Below are 20133 nucleotides of genomic sequence, written 5' to 3' on the forward strand. Positions count from 1 at the left end.
GTGATCGATCCAGCGGGGGTCTAGATATGATAAACCCCAGCACTCTCCATCATCTCCGGTACTCCACCAGGGTGAGAGGCACAGGCGGAGTCGACGGGAGAGTATCAGCAGTCAACTCACCGCAGTGAAGACACTGCGGTGAGTAGATCTAAGTACATCGATTTCAGCTATGTTATTCATGTAGCTGAAGTTGCATAACTTAGATCGACCCCCCCCCCCCAACACACACACAGTGTAGACCAGGCCTAGCAGACGTTATTTCTTTTATAGTTGCATTTTCAAATATACTGATAAAAATTGAAGGGAGGTAACCAAGAAGGTCCTCATTAAAACCACAGTGGTCCTCATTAAAACTGGCCAATCACCATTCGCCAGTAAAATGAACATTAAGGTGGTATTTCCTTCCTTGGAGTGTATTTAGCATATGGAATAATGTGGCATACTACAACATTTGTCAAGGTTTGTGGGGTTTTTTGTTTTGTTTTTTGGTGACTAATACATCTGATTTAAGGTATTTAAAGAAGATCACAGAACTGAGCTTCTATGAAATCCTATTGCTAGTATGAGTAAGTGAAGAATTAAAGAGTTTAGTAATCTGTAATTTGAAAACCCACACAAATATGAACACTTGTTTTCAGAATTCTTATCTGACTTATTAACTTTTATCCATCCCCCTTATAAAATAAAATGTTTTATATTAAAGAACATACAGCGGATTCTCACCCTGAAAAACTCCTAATTTCAGTGGGACATTTACTTATTGCAGTTAGACAATGGGGCCATATGCATTTGGTATATGGGCCAAATTCTGGCTTTTGTGTAGATGTGCATGACAGCAGAAGTTGCGTGGTTTGTAGTAACTCCATTTGTTTTCCAGCCAATTCCAAGACAAGAACCATCTAGGAGCATTAGAGAGTAGGCAGCATTGGGGGGTGTGATTAGCTTATTTATGCACATGCACTCTCCCCCATCCAGCTAGTGGCTCTCTGAAGAGATCCATAGAGATTCTTCCAACGTCTTATCTGGGGAAATTCATTCCTGTGCCAAGGGTCCATGAAAGGCCTATCCCTGATTTAAGTCTCTCTAGAGAAGTGGTTCTCAAACTTTTGTACTGGTGACCCCTTTTCACACAGCAAGCCTCTGAGTGTGACCCCCCCCTTACAAATTAAAAACACTCTTTTATACATTTAACACCATTATAAATGCTGGAGGCAAGGTGGGGTTTGGGTTGGAGGTTGACGGCTCGCAACCCCCCCATGTAATAACCTTGCAACCCTGTGTGGGGTCCCGACCTCCAGTTTCAGAACCCCTGCGCTAGAGCGACATTTTGACAGATTAATGGAACATAAGGTACTCATAGGACTTACATGGGCTGTTTCCCCAAGGCTGATTTTCAGCTATTAAGTGGTAGAAAGAATCTGTAGGGACCTGTTGATAGAACCTATTGCTATATGAGTGAGACCATATATGCATAAACGTGAAGATCATGCTTCTGTGCCTGAGGTCTGCTCTAACATATAGTAGCAGCAAATGGCCTCAAGGGATGGAAACTACGGTTAAGGATTACCATGCCACTGGGGAATCCCAGCCATGACCCCTTTCCTCTGACCATACCCTTCTTCCTACTACAGCTGGGAGGAGGCATGGCATTACAAGAAGCCTATATTTCAGGTCTATGGCATCTGAGAATCACCTTTACACTCATTCAGCTTCCCTGCACTAGTTATGCCCCATTTAGAGGCAGGCTGTCCAACAGTGCAGCTTGAAGTGGCAACACCACAAGGGAAATCCTGGCTCTGGGTATTTGGTTTATATTTACATTTTAACGATTCAACATCTCTTACCTTTTTTTTTTTTTTTACAGAATATAAAGACAGTTCCAGGAAGATATATTTTATTCTCTGCTGATTGGATGGGAGGGATTTTTGACCTTGGAAAGTGGAGATGATGTTGCTATGGAAACTAGTCATTCTGCTGCCACTCCTGAGCTGCAACACAGGTAAAATGTACCATTATTACTGTTTGTGATTGATAAATATGTCAGCATCATAATTCCCTTTTTTAAAAAGAGAGGTAATTACTAAAACTAACAGTACTTATTCTCATGAACCAGTGAGTAAGCAGCTTTTCTTTAGGAGATCCTTTATTGTTAAGCAATACACGCTGCTGACTTTGAACCAGGAAAAAAACCAAACATGTTTGAAGTGCTACAAGAAAGCAAGATATTGGGCATCAATGTACTTCTAAGCTGTGTCATTCAAAAAGGAAAAATTGAAAGTTATATATCATGAGAAATGTGTGACTATCTTCCAATTTTCAGAGGATTGTCTGTTAACTGAAGTTTTCACGCAATGTGCGTCTCCAAATGTGAAAATTAGCATGCCTATTTCTGCTGTTTATAGTCCATTAACCAAACAATTTGCATCTTCTTTTCTGCTGTTTACTTGGATTGTCTATGTTAAGCTCCCAATCCTTCTCCCAACAAAGTCAACCCCTAAATTTGCATTGACTTTTAAAGGTTTGAAAGCAATTGGTCTATTTGTCATATATTTATGATGTAATTATATTAATTATAGCAACCTCAAATAATGCTTAAATTAATTATATCATGCATGAATCAGCAGCTTTATTTGACCTGAAGATTGAACAGAAGATAATGTAGAATGCAGCCTGAGGTAGCATTTTAAAATAAAATTAAAATGAAACCAGGTCATATTTGATCTAATAGACTCTAGATATAATCTAAAATTTTAGTATTTCAGTAATATAGATTTTGCCATTAAATCAATGCTTAACAGCAGCTGTGTCAATGACAAGTAGCCACATATTAAGCATTTTAAAAGACTGATATACTGGAATCCAGGTTGCCGAGGAAACAAACAATTAAAATAATTACATTCTTTTATTATCTCTGCTTTAATTCTGGACCAACTCCTCCACCTATTGCATGGCCTGCATGCTCACAGATCCATCATCCCTGCCCTTGTCCTCAGCCTACCCCCATATTCAAAACATCCTAGAATGCATGAAGACACTCAATATATATGTGCTGTGTGAACACTGCCTTCCCTCTCCCTCGTGAGCTCTGGAAGCTCAGTTCCAGTCAGGGATCAGATTAGGGGGCAAAAAAAATGTACTGATCCTCTCCAAAACTCCACCCACAAATCAAGCTGCGACTGTTCCCAGGCATACGCAGGGTTATGAGGCATTGTGCTACACCTGCCCTTAGCATGAAGAAGTCTTGGCTGTGCCTTCCAGGGGTCAGCTCCCCAAACTCCACTAGTCACAGGCAACACAAGCATTCCACACTAGGCCTGCTCTCTCTCTCTAGATCAGCGACAGGCACACTCCAACTCCTGAGCCCACCAAATGACTCCCTGGAGAGTCCAGTCCCTGTTCTTTTAAACCCTCATTCACAGTTTCTCTGCTTCCAAAGAAGCACTACACTCGGCTTACCAGTTTCTCCTCAGATTGCCACTCTGCTTGGCACACAGCACTTCAATACACTTACAGTGAAAACAAGTAAAAGTCTTTTAAACAAAGGATAGAGATTCAAGCGATAGGAAGTCAACGTATTGGAAAAAAATCGTTACATATAAAATAAAACCATAGCACACATTCTAGAACCTAGACTTACTTAACTAGATACTGTCATGTCTTATACAGCAATGCTCGCCCAAAGTTCTTCTAACATTTTTCAGCCCGAGTTTGGTTGTGATCGTCTGTTCATGAAACAAGTCACACTGTCAACTCGCCTCCTTACTGAAAGATCCGTGGTGTCTCTTTGCACCCCCAGACATACCAGAACAGTACATTGTCCTTCTACATAAGCAGGACACCCCTTGCTGATTGTATTTCTCCTGTATACTTCTTTCTTGTAGATTTTTCAATCTCTTAATCAGCATCTGGCTCAGTATTCGAATAAGCGCACAATACACAATGGCCAGACAGAGGGATAAATGTCTCTTACCCACAGCCTGAAAGAAGCCTGTCTCATACATGTCACCTCCTAGTTACCTGCCTTAAGAACATAATTTTCAGTATAGACACATAACTCCTTAAATACTATCCATCCTCACATTTAGCAATATCATGAAAAGTGGGCTACTTCCTCTCGATACAGGCTTCACCTGCCACCTTTTAGTGAATTATTATGCTTATATCCAACCTAGGGGATCCCTGTAAAGTCCTATGCACCGTCCATGTCCTATGCCAGTTGGCATCAAGAAGTCCCTGGGTCACACAAGCCCCACCTACTTGAGATGCCAGTCTCACCAGATATACAAATTTTTATTATAGCATGGTCTCTCTTCTTCCTTGCCTTCTTTTGTCAACAGTGAAGTAGTTAACAGTGCTGACATTTAAACCATCATCATTAGGCTTCAGAATCTTCATCCCTTTCACACCTATCAAAGCTATTGATTCAGGTTGCCTGGACACTCACACAGACTCACACAGACATCCCTCTAGGGGGGAGGGCTAGGTCAGTGGTTTGAGCATTGGCCTGCTAAACCCAGCATTGTGAGTTTAATCCTTGAGGGGGCCACTTAGGGTTCTGGGGCAAAAATTAGTCCTGCTAGAGGAGGCTGGAGTCAATGACCTTTTAAGGTCCCTTCCAGCTCTAGGAGATTGATACATCTCCAATTATTTTATTTTTTTAACAGATGATTATACACTCAGTTCTCAATCTGCATCAGTGGATATACTCATTTTATTACTACTCCAAGATGTTTATTATTCTGCATGACTGATTTATGTTCTAACTGTTCCCTTTCCTAGTCTTTATCAATATTTATTTTTAAAAGGTCTGCATGATTTTGTAATTATGTAAACTTATTTTAATATTCTTGTGCAAAGATTGTCTTTTAAAAGGAGCTCAGTATGTCAGACATTTTTGAGCTAAGGGATCCAAAAAGTGTACTGTTGCACTGGAATATTCAGTTTTGTGAAGACTATTGAAATATAGATGAAAGACTTGACAACAATAGCAGAATGATGTCCAAGAAAGATAGCATTCAAAAAAGTTTCATATAATCGTGTTATTAGTAAATCAGGTACATAATACAGCACTCTTGGCTTGATCCTGCTGCAATTTATCTGAATGGCAAAATTACCATTGACTTAAATGAGAGTAGAACCAATTTGACCAAGTATATGAATGTTCATATTCTTAGCTATAAAAATCAGCATAGCTTCATTGACTTCAATGGCGTTACGCGGATTTATAGAATCATAGGATCATAGAATATTAGGGTTGGAAGAGACCTCAGGAGGTCACCTAGTCCAATCCCCTGCTCAGAGCAGGACCAACACCAACTAAATCATCCAACTAAATTATACCAGATGAGGATCTGGCCTGAAATCTACATAGTGGCCATAATCAATCCCAGTGTAAAAGGACAAAACTTCTTTGATTTCTTAAAAGAATGGAATCACACTGATGTGGAACTGGTTGGTATAAGGGGAGTTAAGTATCAGAACCCATAAGTCTACAAAGAATATCTTAATTAAATTAACTGCATGCAAGACAAATATATATATTCCTGAGAACCACAGATTTTACATGCAGCAACAAATGTTCCTTCTGTCTCTCATTTTCCACAGAGTATTTTTATGTGGCTCAACAAGGTTTTTTTTTTGCCACAGTCTACAGCAATAAAATAATAACAATAATGTATGCATGCACAGTGGCACAGTGAAGGAACAGATTGAGCTTTTCTTTTCTTCTTCTTCTGCTTCTTCTTCTTCTTTAATAACCCATTGCTATTTCAATGAGATAATCAGATCTCAATGTAGCACCGGAGGCAAGGAGGATGATGAAGATAAACTCAGAGATCATTATTTTAAATTCTGTATATTTGTTATAAGGATGCCTCGTGGCTGTCTCGTCCCATTCTTGTTGAAATGCAAATGTCACTTGGTATTAATATGTTGAGGGAGAAAATCCAACTTCAGGAATAAGGACTTGGACAGAATGTTAAAAAGCTGATCATAATAGAGAAGTGGACATTCTACTTGTGAAGGAAAAGCATTCTTTCTTCTCACCATCTCTCCGTCTTTATTGAAACATATCTACTCTGCCCTTATTCTGCAAGGATAATGGCAAGTAATCTCAGAAATGAGAGGAAGGATGAGCTTGTGGTTTAGGCACTATGCCGAGGCTCAGAATCAGGTTCAGTTCCCAGCTCTGCCACAGACTTCCCATGTGATCTTGGACAAGTCACTTAATCTCCCGGTGCGTTAGTTCTCCATTTATAAATATAAATAAATAATACTTCTCTGTTCCCACCTTTTATCTGTCTTTTGTCTTTAGCTTCTAAGCTCAGTGAAGTAGAAACTCTCTCTCTCTCTCTCTCTCTGTAGTGCCTAATACGTTGGGGCCCCAATCCCAGCTGGGGCTATTGGGCACCACTGCAATACAACAATGATATTATTAATGTAAAAGAAAAAAGACTGAAAGCAGCTCAGCTCAGCAACTCTCCCATCCCTTTCCTCCCTCCCACATTAGGCTGGGGGCAGGGGGAATAACCCTACTCTGAGACCGGGTCTTGAGGGAGGGGACACAGAAGTCCCAGGTGTTCTTCACTCCCTCCCAAAAGCAGATCAACATGATACTAGACAGGAAGTAGAAACAGACGTGCCAGGGGCTGCCTGTTTAGCAGTGAAAGGAGAGGGGAACAGTATACTCTAGTGTGGTTTTCCCAGTAGCCAGTCTGCTGTTTCATTCCCAGACTCCCCCTTGAGTTCACTGCCATAGGGGAATAAGTGTGGGGTGGGGATGGTTACCTTTGCCCCTCCAGATGCCACCCATAGGTGCTGATTCTGTGGGTGCTCCGGGGCTGGAACACCCACAGAAAAAACAGTAGTGGGTGCTCATCACCCACTGGCAGCCCTGAGGATCAGCTCCTCTCCCTCCCTGCAGTGCCTCCCATCCACCATTATCAGCTGTTCAGTAGCGTGCAGGAGGCGCTGGGGGAGGAGGGGCAGGAGCAGGGGCAGGAAGAGGCAGGGAATGGGGCGGAATGCAGGAGTGGGGGCTTGGGGACGCGGTGGAATGGAGGCGGGGCCTGGGGAGGGGGAGGGGTCAAGTATCTCCCAGGGAACTCAGAAAGTCAGCTCCTCCATTGCCACCTATTTTTTTTCTGGATTTAAAGATGCTGCTTTTTTGTTCTCCCCTCCCCACCAAGAACCCTTCACCCTTACCTGCCCCCAAGAATCTGGGACACGAGCTCTCCCCTTCCAGATTTCTTCCAGCTGCTGGTCTTCAAAGAAGAAATTGAAGTCCCTTTCTAAGATAGTTACTGCTTCTGCAAGCTGGCCTGTTCCCTGCTGACACACGGACAGGGCCAGCTCCAGGTTTTTTGCCACCCCAAGCAAAACAAACGAACAAAAAAATGGAGTGCCACTGCCGAAGCAAAAAAAAAACAACAACCAAAAATGGAGTGCCGCCCCTTGAAAAGTGCCACCCCAAGCACATGCTTGGAACGCTGGTGCCTAGACCCAGCCCTGCACGTGGACTCACTTTGTCAGGGTGTAAGAAGAAAGAACAAAGGAGATTGTGAGTTGGGATGCGCCTAAACATCCAGAATTAATCACACACATTATATATATTGAAGACCAAGACTGGCTAGTCCTTATTCTCACTTTTAAAAAAGTGAGTGGATCCATATTTTAAAATGTACTTTGACTTATTGGACCAAATTCAATGGGAGATGTAGTTGTGTCTTCTGTGGCTGGATTTTGAAACTGTTTAAGTCAGGAAAGATATTCCCTGACGTAAAAGGCCGCAATATTCTTTTAGGTTATAGCATGATGAATATGGAATACATTACATCCCAGGCTCCACTCACAGTCTCTTATAGTTTTATTTTTACCATAACAGCACCTTTAGGAATGGAACAACAGACCATATATTAAGACAAGTGACATCTTTGCTTTTTCTAACAATGGAGTTTGGAGATGAACAAGTAAACGTTGAGGCATATCTGAACATTCAGTGACACTTGGAGGGCCACTGAGGAGTCAGAGTTCTGAATCTCAGGCTTCTCTCTGAAGAGATGGAGGTTTTCATAACCTGGGGAAACACTGACCATGAGATCTGTATTTCTGAAAATGAGTTCAAAGCAACAGAAAATGGGTTAGTTGGTGATGAGACATCCTTCTCAGAAGAACTAGCTGCGATATTTAAAGGAGGGCCTTTCTCTCCATCTTTCGGTGTATGATGAGATTTCAGCCTAGATTTTGACATCAGTTGAGGTGCCTGTAATTTGGAGGTATTTCTTAAGATGGTGTAGCCTCTTTTCCCAATGCTTGGAGCATGCATCGAAGGCTGGTGTAGAGTGGGAGAGATGAGGCCATGCACCTTCCTTCTCCTCTTCAAGAATACCCAGAGGGATCTTTCCCTGCAGTGCAAAGATTGCTATTGTAGCTAGCCTTGAGGTGGGCAATACAAGAGAGGGAGAAGGCTCCCACGCAAGTGCTAGCCACAGTCTGTCCCTCAGTGAACAGCAGCACCTACATTCAAACATAAACAAGTCTTAAGTCTTTTCTCCATTGACCAGAAAAATACTGTTGTCCACAAAGCGGTAGAGCAGTAGAAGCACCAGCTGGCAGAAGAAATCCTCTCTGTGGTGCATAGCAGATAGGAGTTAAAAATAACCATTCCTTACAAATTGCACCCTTAAGGCTGTTAATGTAAATGCCAGCTTTGCAGAAATCACTCAAAGGAAGTACCTATCACACAGGTTTTCCATGTAATGCTGTTACCCGGGGTTCTTTCAACCCAAAGCTCTTGGTAACTTTTACTCTGTGCAAGGTGGTGTCAGGAAATAAATTGGGGAGACACAGCCATCCGACTGATAGATGGCTGGCACAAACAGGACAACACAAGAGTGCTTTCACTTAAAGCTAAACTTTCCTTAGTCTCAAGCACTTACACACGCCCGCAACAGGTTAGTAAAACACCCCCAACCCTTGATAATTACCGAAGCTGAGTGTGCCTCTCGAGTGGCACAGCGGCTGCTGGTGGGGAACACAAGATGTATCCAGAGGGAGAGTCCAGTCCTGAAGAGTCCCCCTACCTCAAACTTCCCCCCCTTATTTTATACACTAGTAACACAATGACATGTCCCTTAAAGAAAACGTGTTAAGCAAACAGTTCCAATGGTCAAGCAAGAGGTTTTCTTCTGATTATTGATTAACCAGGTGAGGTTTTTTTCCCAGAGTTTGCAGCCTTGAGACCCTGTTAGACACATTCCTGAGGGCACATCCCGCTCTTCTAAAATGCATGTATCAGCAACTTCAACACAATTCTTATCAGGAAGGACGCGGGGTCAAGCTGCCCTTTCTGTGGCACCAAAACCCCCTCCCCTCCTTCCTTGGTTAAGCTAAGCCTGCTGGATGGACATTTTACGGCCTGCTGACTTGGCTGCTTTTTGCAATAAGCAATACTGGTTTCAGGCACTTTACTGGTTTACCAAAATCTCCCCGTACAATACCTAAAGTAGTCTTACATAGAGAATGAGCCATTATTAAATACAGGAAATGTTTTGCTCTCAATAACACTCTAATGGGGTTTGCACAAAATTTGGCCCACACTCCTTACTTTTAGGAGCAATAGCTAATGCTAACATGCTGTTTGTTTCCCTCTGTCTCTTTATAAGAACTGTGGTGTGTTATTATTACAGGGGCACAAAACACAGGAAATCAAGCATGTCACTGGCTTCTTTCCCCAGGGCGCACCCTAGCCCAGGCTCAGATATTATTGTGATAAGGGACATACAAGTCGACTGATCAATAAGAATGATGTTTTATTGATAATCCATTTCAAAGAGGCTTATTGGTTAGGGTTTTCAAAACCACTCAGTGCTGATCATCTCATCTTCCAGGGAATTCAATGGGAGTTTTACCATTAACTTCAACAGGAGGAGAGTTTGACTGATGCTGAACACTTTTGAAAATTCCATACATTCCATTTCTGAAATTACAGAGGTTTATTTCAACGTTGCTTTTTAAATTTAAAAAAAAATTAGACAACTAGGAGAATGAAATATGGTGTCTTCACTTATCCCCAACACACTATAGTCCATCAAACTGACCTGTTAAACACAAGGAATTAGACGTCCTTTAAAATCATGTAACAATATTACAATCAATATTGTGAACAATCTTTGCTCAAAGTTCATTTCCAAGAAAGCCATCAGCTCTATTGTGAATTCCCTGTAGTGCACAAACATATGGTGCAAAAGAGGTTAGAGCACAGATGCTTCTTTGAGGGTCAATTCACTTTCAGGTTTTAGGTTGCATTGATTTACCTGTCAGGAAGATTTTATATACAGTTTTTAATGTTAAGTGATGTGTACTAGAATGCACAGAAGTCATTACTTGAGGTATCTGTTCATCTGGAGGTTACTATATGTGGGCAGTGTATCACTCCAAATGTATAGCCTGAAAATCCTACCACTTAGTGCTTTAAATAATTGTTATTTCATAATCTCTTCAATGAGAAGATATATGTTAGATATATTCAATGTTAGATATATTCTATCTAGTCAATTTTTGTATGGTGTTTTTCTATTTTAAATCAAGTAATTTTATCTTTGCCTATGAGGCTTAACTCTAGAAAATAACATTCTTTTGGTACTTTAGAAATAATTTAATGTTTTCATTTTGGTATGTAGCAGGTTCAAAGAAAATTCAATTGCACTTCATTATCTCTGCCAAGAAGCTGAGAATTGTAGTTGATTAAGGATTTAAAAGATTTTTGAGCATTTTTCTGTTGCTTAAAGTGGAAAAATGAATGTTAAAAAATCAAATCTGAGAAGGTAATATGAAAATGTGTAGGTAACAAGAGTGAATAAATCAGACCCAACCACTGTTTTCAAATGTAAATTTGTTCTAATTTCCTATAAGTACAGAATGATGGAAAGACTAAGAAGTCATCTCTTCCAGTCTACTGTACCATCTAGGATTTTTCTCTGTCCTAATGGACTTGATTCACTTTATGTGTAAACTCCTCTAAAGATAAGGCTGCAGCCACCTCACCAGTTAGGTCTTTCCATTTTTCAGTTGACCTGGTAATATAAATAATAAACAACAACTGTGATGATAGATAGTAAGAAAAAATGAGTAAAAAAATGAGTTAATGTGCACTCTCAGGAGTTGATTTTCAAATGTATAAATCTCAGATAGTTGAAAACATTTGTTTTTCTTAAAATGTTAAAAGTGGTTAGCTTACGTAGTAATGGAAATTGTGGACCAAATTCTCAACTGGTGTATATTCTCATAGACAATAGAGCTACGCTCACTGACACCAGCTGTGGATATGGCCCAAAATCGCTTTCCAAAACTAAAAGGACAATATCTACTACTTTTCAGTGTGTCATTAAACACACAAACAAACAAAAACCCTCCATTTTTTGCAGAAGCTTGACAATAAAATTTCCTTAATTGTTACTGATTTGCTACTTCCTTTTCATTTAACAGATATTGAGTTGTGTTTGGATTTGCATGTTTCTTGTAAAGCAGAAATTAACATGAGCATTTCTTTGAATTCCTTATGTTTGTATCTACCAATACATCTGTAAAAGAAGGATTGTTAGCAAATGCTGGCTAACTCAGTCACTGTGTTTGTGGACTCAAGAAAGCAATTTTTTCCCCTTCAATTTCTTGGTAACAAAAGGATTTTTTAAACCATTTTCATTGTTACTGGTGTGTTTACTGTAGGGTGACCAGACGTCCCGATTTTATCGGGACTATCCCGATATTTGCTTGTTTGTCCCGCGTCCCGACCGATGTTCGGTCGGGACACGGGACAAACAAGCAATTTTGCCCTCCGCTCCGGTGCATAGACGGAGCCCGGAGGGGCTTTCACCCCCCACTTCCCCCGACCATCCCCCTTCTTCCCCCATTGGACCCCTCCCCAAATCCCTGCCCTGGACCCGCCCCAACCCTGCCCCTCACTGCCCCATTGGATCCCTCCCCAACTCCCCGCCCTGGCCCCGCCTCTTCCCCAAGCACGCAGCATTCCTCCTCCCTCCCAGGTTTGCACATGGGCCATGGCCGGGGCTGGGAGTGCAGCACGGAGGCTGCTCCAGCCCTGCAGCCTGCAGGGCAGCACGGAGCAGGCAGGGGGCAGAGACACGTGTGGGGCAGACACGCTCCTGCCAGGAGGGGCCGGGCCTGGCTGCCTGGTTCGCCCCCTGCCCGGGGGGGGGGGGGCCCGAGTTCCCTGCAGCCGGAGCGGGGCTGCCCGGGGCGAGTGTCCCAGGCGGGGCAGAGTGGAGCAGCCTCTGCTGTGGGGCTGGTGCAATGAAGCCCAGGAGCGGCTGGGCCGGGAGCTGCAAGAGGGGTCCGGAGCGTGGCTCGGCTGCACAGCTCGGGGCCCAGGAGCGAGGGGATGGGGGAGCTGGGAGTGTATTGGGGGTCAGAGCTGAGAGTTGGGTGGAGACGGGGCGCTCTGGCTTTTTTTTTTTTTGCTCCACCCCCCCCACCTCCCCCGTGTCCCGATATTTCATGTTTGTCATCTGGTCACCCTAGTTTACTGCTGGAATTTATCTGAATACTGAAAGCCTTCAAGAACTAACAGTTTAATTTGGATACAAGAAGTAAAATTCAGACACAGATGGTCATGTGTAGATTGGAGGGGAAATCTATTTGGGGAGCTGGGAATTTTTAAACAACTATCTGGAACACTGACTCCCTATTGCCACCAAAATCATTGTTTGTTGTTCTGTGTGTGCATGAAGCCAACCATGAGTCAGAGCCAGACCCTTATCTATATATTGAGAACAGAATCATGTTAAATTGGGATTGCTGGGGAGAGCCAGGTGTAAGGGGGCTGCATTAAAGAGAGTGTGGCGATCTGAATGGAGGAAGGACATATAGCTTAGTTGGAGTTTTATTGACTATCTGAATAGTGCAGCTATGATCAATAAAACTCACACTAAGCTACATATCCTTCTTCGATCGCCCCAATATCCTGTTGCTGCATTGAGCAGACTGCATGCAACACCTGAGATGGAGTCCTGGAGGCGATCTTTCTTCTTTAGTTTTTCTGAAGTCTTTGTCACAAAATGGAGGAAGTAACCTCAGGAAATTACAGGGGTGTGCTTGGGCCCTCCATGCTAACTCAATGTTCTTAGGGCGCCATCGATATTGGGTTGGAGTTAGAGAGCAGCTGCTGTTCATGGAAGGGTCTCACAACAAGATCCTGCAGGCTTCTTTGTATTGCCGACCCCAAGCATTCAGAACTTATAGGCCTGGCCCACAAATATCATGAGATTGGCTTAAAAATAATGAGATTGAAATAAATAACAAGAAGAACAACAACAAGAATGGGTTCTTTTTATTTGCTGATGTTTTTTGAGAATATAGAGTTAACGTTTTCAAGCTTTTCTCCCTCACCATGGTTTAGGGATGGAAAATTACTTAAAAAATAAAATATAATGAAATAATAAAAATTCACATGGTTACAAAATCACATGACTTCAGGAGCTGGGACTTTATGAAAAACACCAGATATTGCAACATTCACGATGATATCTCAATAGTTGCCAATACTGCTTTTAAAATGAGCACTATGTAGTGGTAAGCTCCCATCTCGGCCTTCTACTCTACAGCCTTGTCAGGGCATAAAACCAATGGCAGTATGTTTCCTGAAGGGAAGGGGACTCTCAAACTAGTGAAGAAGTCTTGGATCTCTACTTCCTTGCTCATCTTCCACTTCAACATGAAAAGAGGGCTACATAATCTGCTTCATCCAGGCCCACAAACCCCTGTGCTATGAGGGGGAATATAAAGAGGAGACTCATGGCCTGGACAATCCATTTCCTTCCTGTGTGTTTTACCACAGGAAAGTCCACTGCATTGCTTAGTTACTAACCACTATGCCTTTACTGTTATACGGTTGCTTTTGTTCTTGTATAAATCCTATTCCACTTTGACACAAATAGGTTTTGTTATAACTTAATACCACATTATTTTGCCCCTTTGTCCCATGTGAAAATATGCCATATTGTTCTTCTGTGCTTACACTCCAATTATTGAATTCCCTAATAGATACGCTTATCATTGTTAGTGAATCTCTCTTATACCGTCATTATTATTAATATGTTGTGGCAATTGAATCTGCATTAGTGTATTAGTCTGTTAAATAATTTCTATTTAATTAAGTGACTAGGTGTGAGACTATTGAACTCAAAAATACATGCCCTTGCTTTTCAACTTGCTATAACTATGTGAAGGTCATTCATTTCTATTTACATAAACCAGTTAGTTTAATCTAGTGAGTCGTTTCGGAGTGATGCCATAGCATGTGTTGCCTTGAATAGGCAAGAAAAGAATCCAGTGGCTGAAGCTGTTTATTCAGTGACAGATTCACCTTCCACTTGGGTCATGGAGGTTGCTGGACTCAGCATAACTGGTGAAGCCCATTGAGATTAGTGAGATCTTCATGTGTATGAAAGAATGGGGAGGCATGCAATGATTACCACAGGGCTCCACCAAACATTGTCTCACATAGCAACCATGGCTGAGGAGGCTGCAGTACCAGTTGTGGAGTGACTACACTGAAACTCTATCCCTTGGGAGAGATATTTTTTTTCTGGCATGCCCTCTGTGAATCTTCCCAAAAATAAAGTCCAGTTATTCAGCCTGTGTGCTGGGGACAGCATTTTCCCCACCCAGTTTCTTCATCTCATATTTGCATTATCTTTTAATTGATATGTATTTACTTCTGCTTCCGAACAACCAGAGGACACACAATGAGTATGTCTGTAAGATGCCATTAATGTAAATTATTTCAGACACTGATATTGATTGTGTGGTTATTTATTTGTGTATAATTCTGAAAAACTGCATATTTGCTTTTACTGATATGACATTGGTAAATTCTGTATACTGTGTTAACATTTTGTGCAGAATTTTGAAAATATAAAGTGCTATTTATGTTCAATTGTTTTATAGACATTGGTTATAAAAAGTATAACCATAAAGAAAATATTTTTGAGTCAATATGCTGAGCCTAATTTGTAGTCTTTATAAATGAGTACATTATGTTGTAGAACTGCTTATTATAATGCCTGGTATTATATGCACATACACAACAATATACGTGTGCATTTGTTAGTGCCATAACTATGTAAAAAGGCTGAGTTCTTAGTTTATTTAATTGGATTTTTGTCTTAAAAAACAAATCAAATGAACAGAACCCCACTCTACATCAAAAGGCACTCCTGATATAGAATGGAAAACACAATATCATTTGAATGACAAAGCAAAAATAATGTAAAGTTTCAGCACATCTTCCTCCCCAACCCAGCAATACCTCATCTAATTGCTAATCAGTGGATCAATATGCTTAAAATTGCCACTCCCCACCGCACTGTTTCACCAGTTAGAAATACCACCCACGGCTGCCTTACTCCTCCATCAATGCCTAATCAAACAGGTTGGTTTTGAAGATGTTCAGATGATCAACAGATTCAGGCTCTTTTGAACTGTGAGGGGAAGAAGGGAAAGAACAATCTAAAGAATGATGTGGAACATTTCAGGGCAGAAGACAAAGGCACAGAAGCTCAAATCTGGGCCACCAGAACCCCTGGTGCAAGTCAGGTTGAATATCATGGAGAGTATTGATGAGTTCATCTACCTAGGTTGCATGTAGAATTTGAATGGGTGCATCAAGCCAGACCTTCTTCAACAAATCCGTCTCACTGCCATCTTCATGAAGTCCCTGTCTCACTTATGGATGCAAAACCATTTGGTTCAGGATCTATCAAACATATCTACAATCTGAATTGCTATAAGGGTCAGAAACAGGATCGTTTTTCTGTCAGACATGGAGCAGCGAGAGGCATTCCATTTGCACTGTCAGTGCCAAGTCCTGAGCATAAAGCAGTTTGATTTTGTGCAAAATGTCATAATCTCTCAGAGAACTGACCTTCCTCCAAACATTCATTATATTCAAAAGCAGTGTTGCCTGCTCTTCAGCCACGTCTCCAGAATGGACAAAAACACGCCAGCACAACAGGCTCTCAAAGACTCCATTGATGCCGGAATGGAGTATGTGTATTGTTATACTATTTGCAGTTGGATTTTCTTAAAAATGGGGAGTGGGGCAAACTATTACTGTTTGGGAAAATTCACTAGTAACATATAAACATGTTATAAAATCATAACACAAATACTTCTATGTAATCCTTTACCCCTTTGTTGAATTACTATGTAGTATTCTCTAATAGCCCTGAAGAAGAGCTCCATGCAGCTCTAAAACTTGTCTCTTCCACCAATAGAACTTGGTCCAGTAAAAGACATCACCTCTCCCACCTTGCCTTTCTTATATAGTCTTGGACAGTTCCTTCTTTATAGCATTTGGTTATCTCTACAGATATCTACATTGACTTTTCCCCTCCAGATAGCAGCATATTCTCCATCTAATAAAGGTTGTCCTGACTCAGTCTAGAAAATTACTTTGTAGATTAATAGTAAAACCTATTAAAAATGAAGTCACAAGAACTGATTCCTAAGACTAGATCACCTGCCTATCAATACAAAGACAAAATATGGAATGCAACTTTTTTTTATACTCTAGTAACTTCCCACTTTAAAGATTTGTACCCAATAGCAATTGACAATTACTTGCTTTTGTGCAGCTCACAGAGAAATTTACACCAGTAGGTGCAATGCCAAGAAAAAACTAACGAGGGTGGGGGTAAATTTCTATAATGTCCTCATTAGTCCTTGAACTTATGCTGGAGTCAATCCACTGAAGATATGCCAGATTTACATTGTTGTGACTGAGGTCAGAATCTGACATATTAACTCTAAATGCTATTGATAATTAGATTTGTTATGCTTTATGCTGTTGTACGTATTAGAGATGAAAAGAGAGCTTTTTCTGTATCTTTCTCTCCTGTAAACATTTGCGTATTTACAATTGAGAATATTTAGCTCTAGGCCAGAGGAAATGTAGTCATTTTCAGTGAGAGACACTGAACTCTTACTTGCCTGACAAATGATCTTATCTATCATGACTTGGCATCTTCTAATTAGTAGGTGGTTTTATTTTTTGGCCAACTTAACCCTCAGACTTTCCGGAACATAATCTGACAGTGTGTAAATTGTATGTGATATTGTACTTGGGAGAGTAGTCTATATGTGTTCTTCAGTTTTGTTTTCTATTCTGTTCTGCATAAGCTTTTATACTTCATGGTTCACTGTAGTATCGGCGAGCCTTCCAGTAGGGCAGTAATGAACATAACACACATCTGTCAAATGTCTCTCATCTTCTCAGAGGGCAAAATATGTGTAATGGAGTGTCTTGTTTTGGTTTCTTTGTTTCTTTGCTTGATTTTGGAGGGGTTTTCTTTGTTTGTTTTGTTAACTAAATAAACCTTTCACTTTTTGTTTATATTAGTGAAGGCAAGGTCACAGTAATGGGCCTGGCTCTTGGAGTGGGGTCCTGGGGAAGTTTTGAAGAAAGTTTCCCAAACCATAGTAAGTCTTATTAATATCATATCAGGCTGAGTGTGGACTAGAGATGTGTGGTACAGCATAAAGGGAATGAGTCTGGAGGTCAGGTTTTATCATCAACTCTGCCACTGACTTCCTATGTGCCCTTGACCAAGTCACTACACCTGTCTTGGCTTCACTGCCCCATTTGAAGAGCACAGATAGTTATATCTCAACTTTACAAAAGTGCTGTGAGATCTATGGACTTAAATCACTTCTGTATTATTAAAAAAATTGTTTGCAGAGTGCTGAAGACAAACAATGAGGTACTTAATCATCACTCCTGGATGTTCCCTTTAATAAAAGAAGCAATGAGAATCTTTCATTATAAAACCTGAAGCTACATGAAACTCATCTCTTTTCAAAGTTCATTTTGTTTTACTTGTTTGCATTCATCTCTATGGCATATTATCTCAACTTCTCACAAACAATAATAGATAAATCCTCAGAAAACTCTTGTGAGCTAGGTAAGTATTCAAAACTGCCTAACTGATATAGAAGCCTAGGCACAGATCCTTAAAGATTCTTAGGTCCCATCTGCATCTTTAGGTGTCTAAGCCCACCATTTAGTGACCACTGACATGTTCAAAGCTACCACCTAATCAGGTAGGAGCCTAATTATCCTAGGCACCTAAATTTCACCTAGGCACCTAAGGCTGGCATTTGCAAAGCTACCTAAGCACTGGTGTGTCCCCACATCTAACAACCTGCTTGGAGCCCTAGCTCAAACTGAAGCCTTGGAAGTCACAAAGCAGAACTGTCAAAATAGATGGGGGAACACCTGTCTGACCAGTGAGGCCCAATCCAGGAGGTATGCTCAGCGCATGCCTAATGCCTGTTAACTGCCAGCCCCCACATCAGAAGGGCTGGAGGCAAACCACTAATAGGGGGAGGGGCGGTAGAGTGCCCACACAAAAGGCAGGGGTACAGGGAAACATAGGGCATGCCTAAGTCCCATTTTAAAAAATGACTTAGTCACTGAGAGCCAAACATGTAAGGTATTTACGTGCCTACAGATATGTACCTCGCAAGATTTTCAAAAGCACCTAGGTGCCTAACTCTCATGATTGTGCCTATTTGCTTCCTTAGAATCATAGAAGATTAGGATTGGAAGAGACCTCAGGAGGTCATCTAGTCCAACCCCCTGATCAAAGCAGGACCAACACCAACTAAATCATCTCAGCCAGGGCTTTGTCAAGCAGGCCTTAAAAACCTCTAAGGATGGAGATTCCACCACCTCCCTAGCTAACCTATTCCAGTGCTTCACCACCCTCCTAGTGAAATAGTGTTTCCTAATAGCCAACCTAGACTGCAACTTGAGACCATTGCTCCTTGTTCTGTCATCTGCCATAACTGAGAACAGCCAAGCTCCATCCTCTTTGGAACCCCCCTTCAGGTAGTTGAAGGCTGCTATCAAATCCCCCCTGTCTCTTCTCTTCTGCAGACTAAACAAGTTCAGTTCCCTCAGCCTCTCCTCATAAGTAATGTGCCTCAGCCCCCTGATAATTTCCATTGCCCTCCGCTGGACTCTCTCCAATTTGTCCACATCCTTTCTGTAGTGGGGGCCCCAAAACTGGATGCAATGCTCCAGATGTGGCCTCACCAGTGCCGAACAGAGGGGAATAATCACTTCCCTCAATCTGCTGGCAATGCTCCTACTAATGCCTACTAGTTAGGCACCTAAATACCTTTAAAAACCTAATTTCTTCAATTAGACATTGGCTCCTATGTGACAAAGTCACTCTTGAAAATGGGACTTGGGGTCCTAAAACACTTAGGCATTTTTGAAAACTTTTATCCATTATCTCTATTTTACAGTTGTAATGACCTGCCCTTCCTGGGCGCACCAGTTTAATGCCAGTGTCTCTGGGGCCTTAGCACAGCCCATTTCCCCCTCTAATCTCCCTCTCTGGGTGCTTTTCTGTGAATATTGGATGACTTTGGCTGCTGTTCTTCATTCTATTTCGAGGGCACTGCAGATCTCTTGGGGGAGCTGGGGTGGGGGCGGGGGAAGCATCGATCAACTACACTTCCAACTTCTGGGTCTCAAAAAAACACTAAACTTTTATTTAACCAGAGTAAACTGAACAGTAGCGTCCAGTAACCCTTCTACTTCTCATTCCCAGATGGAAACTCTAGTTTTCTAAGAGCCCAGCTATGCTTCCCTTCCTGAGCACAGTCTAGCTCCCTAACTGCCTCTGTGATCTTCCTCCCTCTCTCCTCTGCAGCCAGATGCCAACTCTTTCAAAGTTAATCCCCCTAAAGTTCTGAACAAGTAGTCTGGTTTGAGCTTCCTTCCAGAAATCCAAGCCTCTGGGGGTATGTCTACACTTCAGAAAAACACTCAAGACTGTGAGTATCAGAGCTACAGGTGTGGGCTATCGCTATCGCTCTGAGATAGCCATGTAGATGTTCCTCTTTGGGCTGGAGCTCAGGCGCTGAAATCCACCCCTCTCCCCGGGCTTCACAGCCTGAGCTCCAGCCCAAGTGGGAATGTCTACATTGCTGTTTCTAGTGATGTTGTGGACCGTGCAAGCCAAAGTCTGTAGATTAAGCCTCTGGGACTCACTGCCACCGGGATTTTTTTTGCTGTATAGATGCACCCTGTGTCTCTGTGTATTC

At 41.7% G+C, this 20133-nt stretch overlaps 1 protein-coding gene across 1 annotated transcript in view; it reads left to right on the forward strand.

Annotated features, from left to right (window-relative positions):
* Positions 1 to 20133, forward strand: part of CNTN6 (contactin 6) — a 232801-nt gene that overhangs the window by 47868 nt on the left and 164800 nt on the right. Inside the window, exon 2 of the mRNA XM_045022626.1 lies at positions 1865 to 1999. Within this exon, the coding sequence (XP_044878561.1) occupies positions 1945 to 1999 (55 nt within the window). The 5' untranslated portion in view covers positions 1865 to 1944. The remainder of the gene's footprint in view (positions 1 to 1864; positions 2000 to 20133) is intronic.

The sequence above is a fragment of the Mauremys mutica genome, chromosome 7 (assembly GCF_020497125.1).
Source record: "Mauremys mutica isolate MM-2020 ecotype Southern chromosome 7, ASM2049712v1, whole genome shotgun sequence".
Classification (NCBI taxonomy): Eukaryota; Metazoa; Chordata; order Testudines; family Geoemydidae; genus Mauremys; species Mauremys mutica.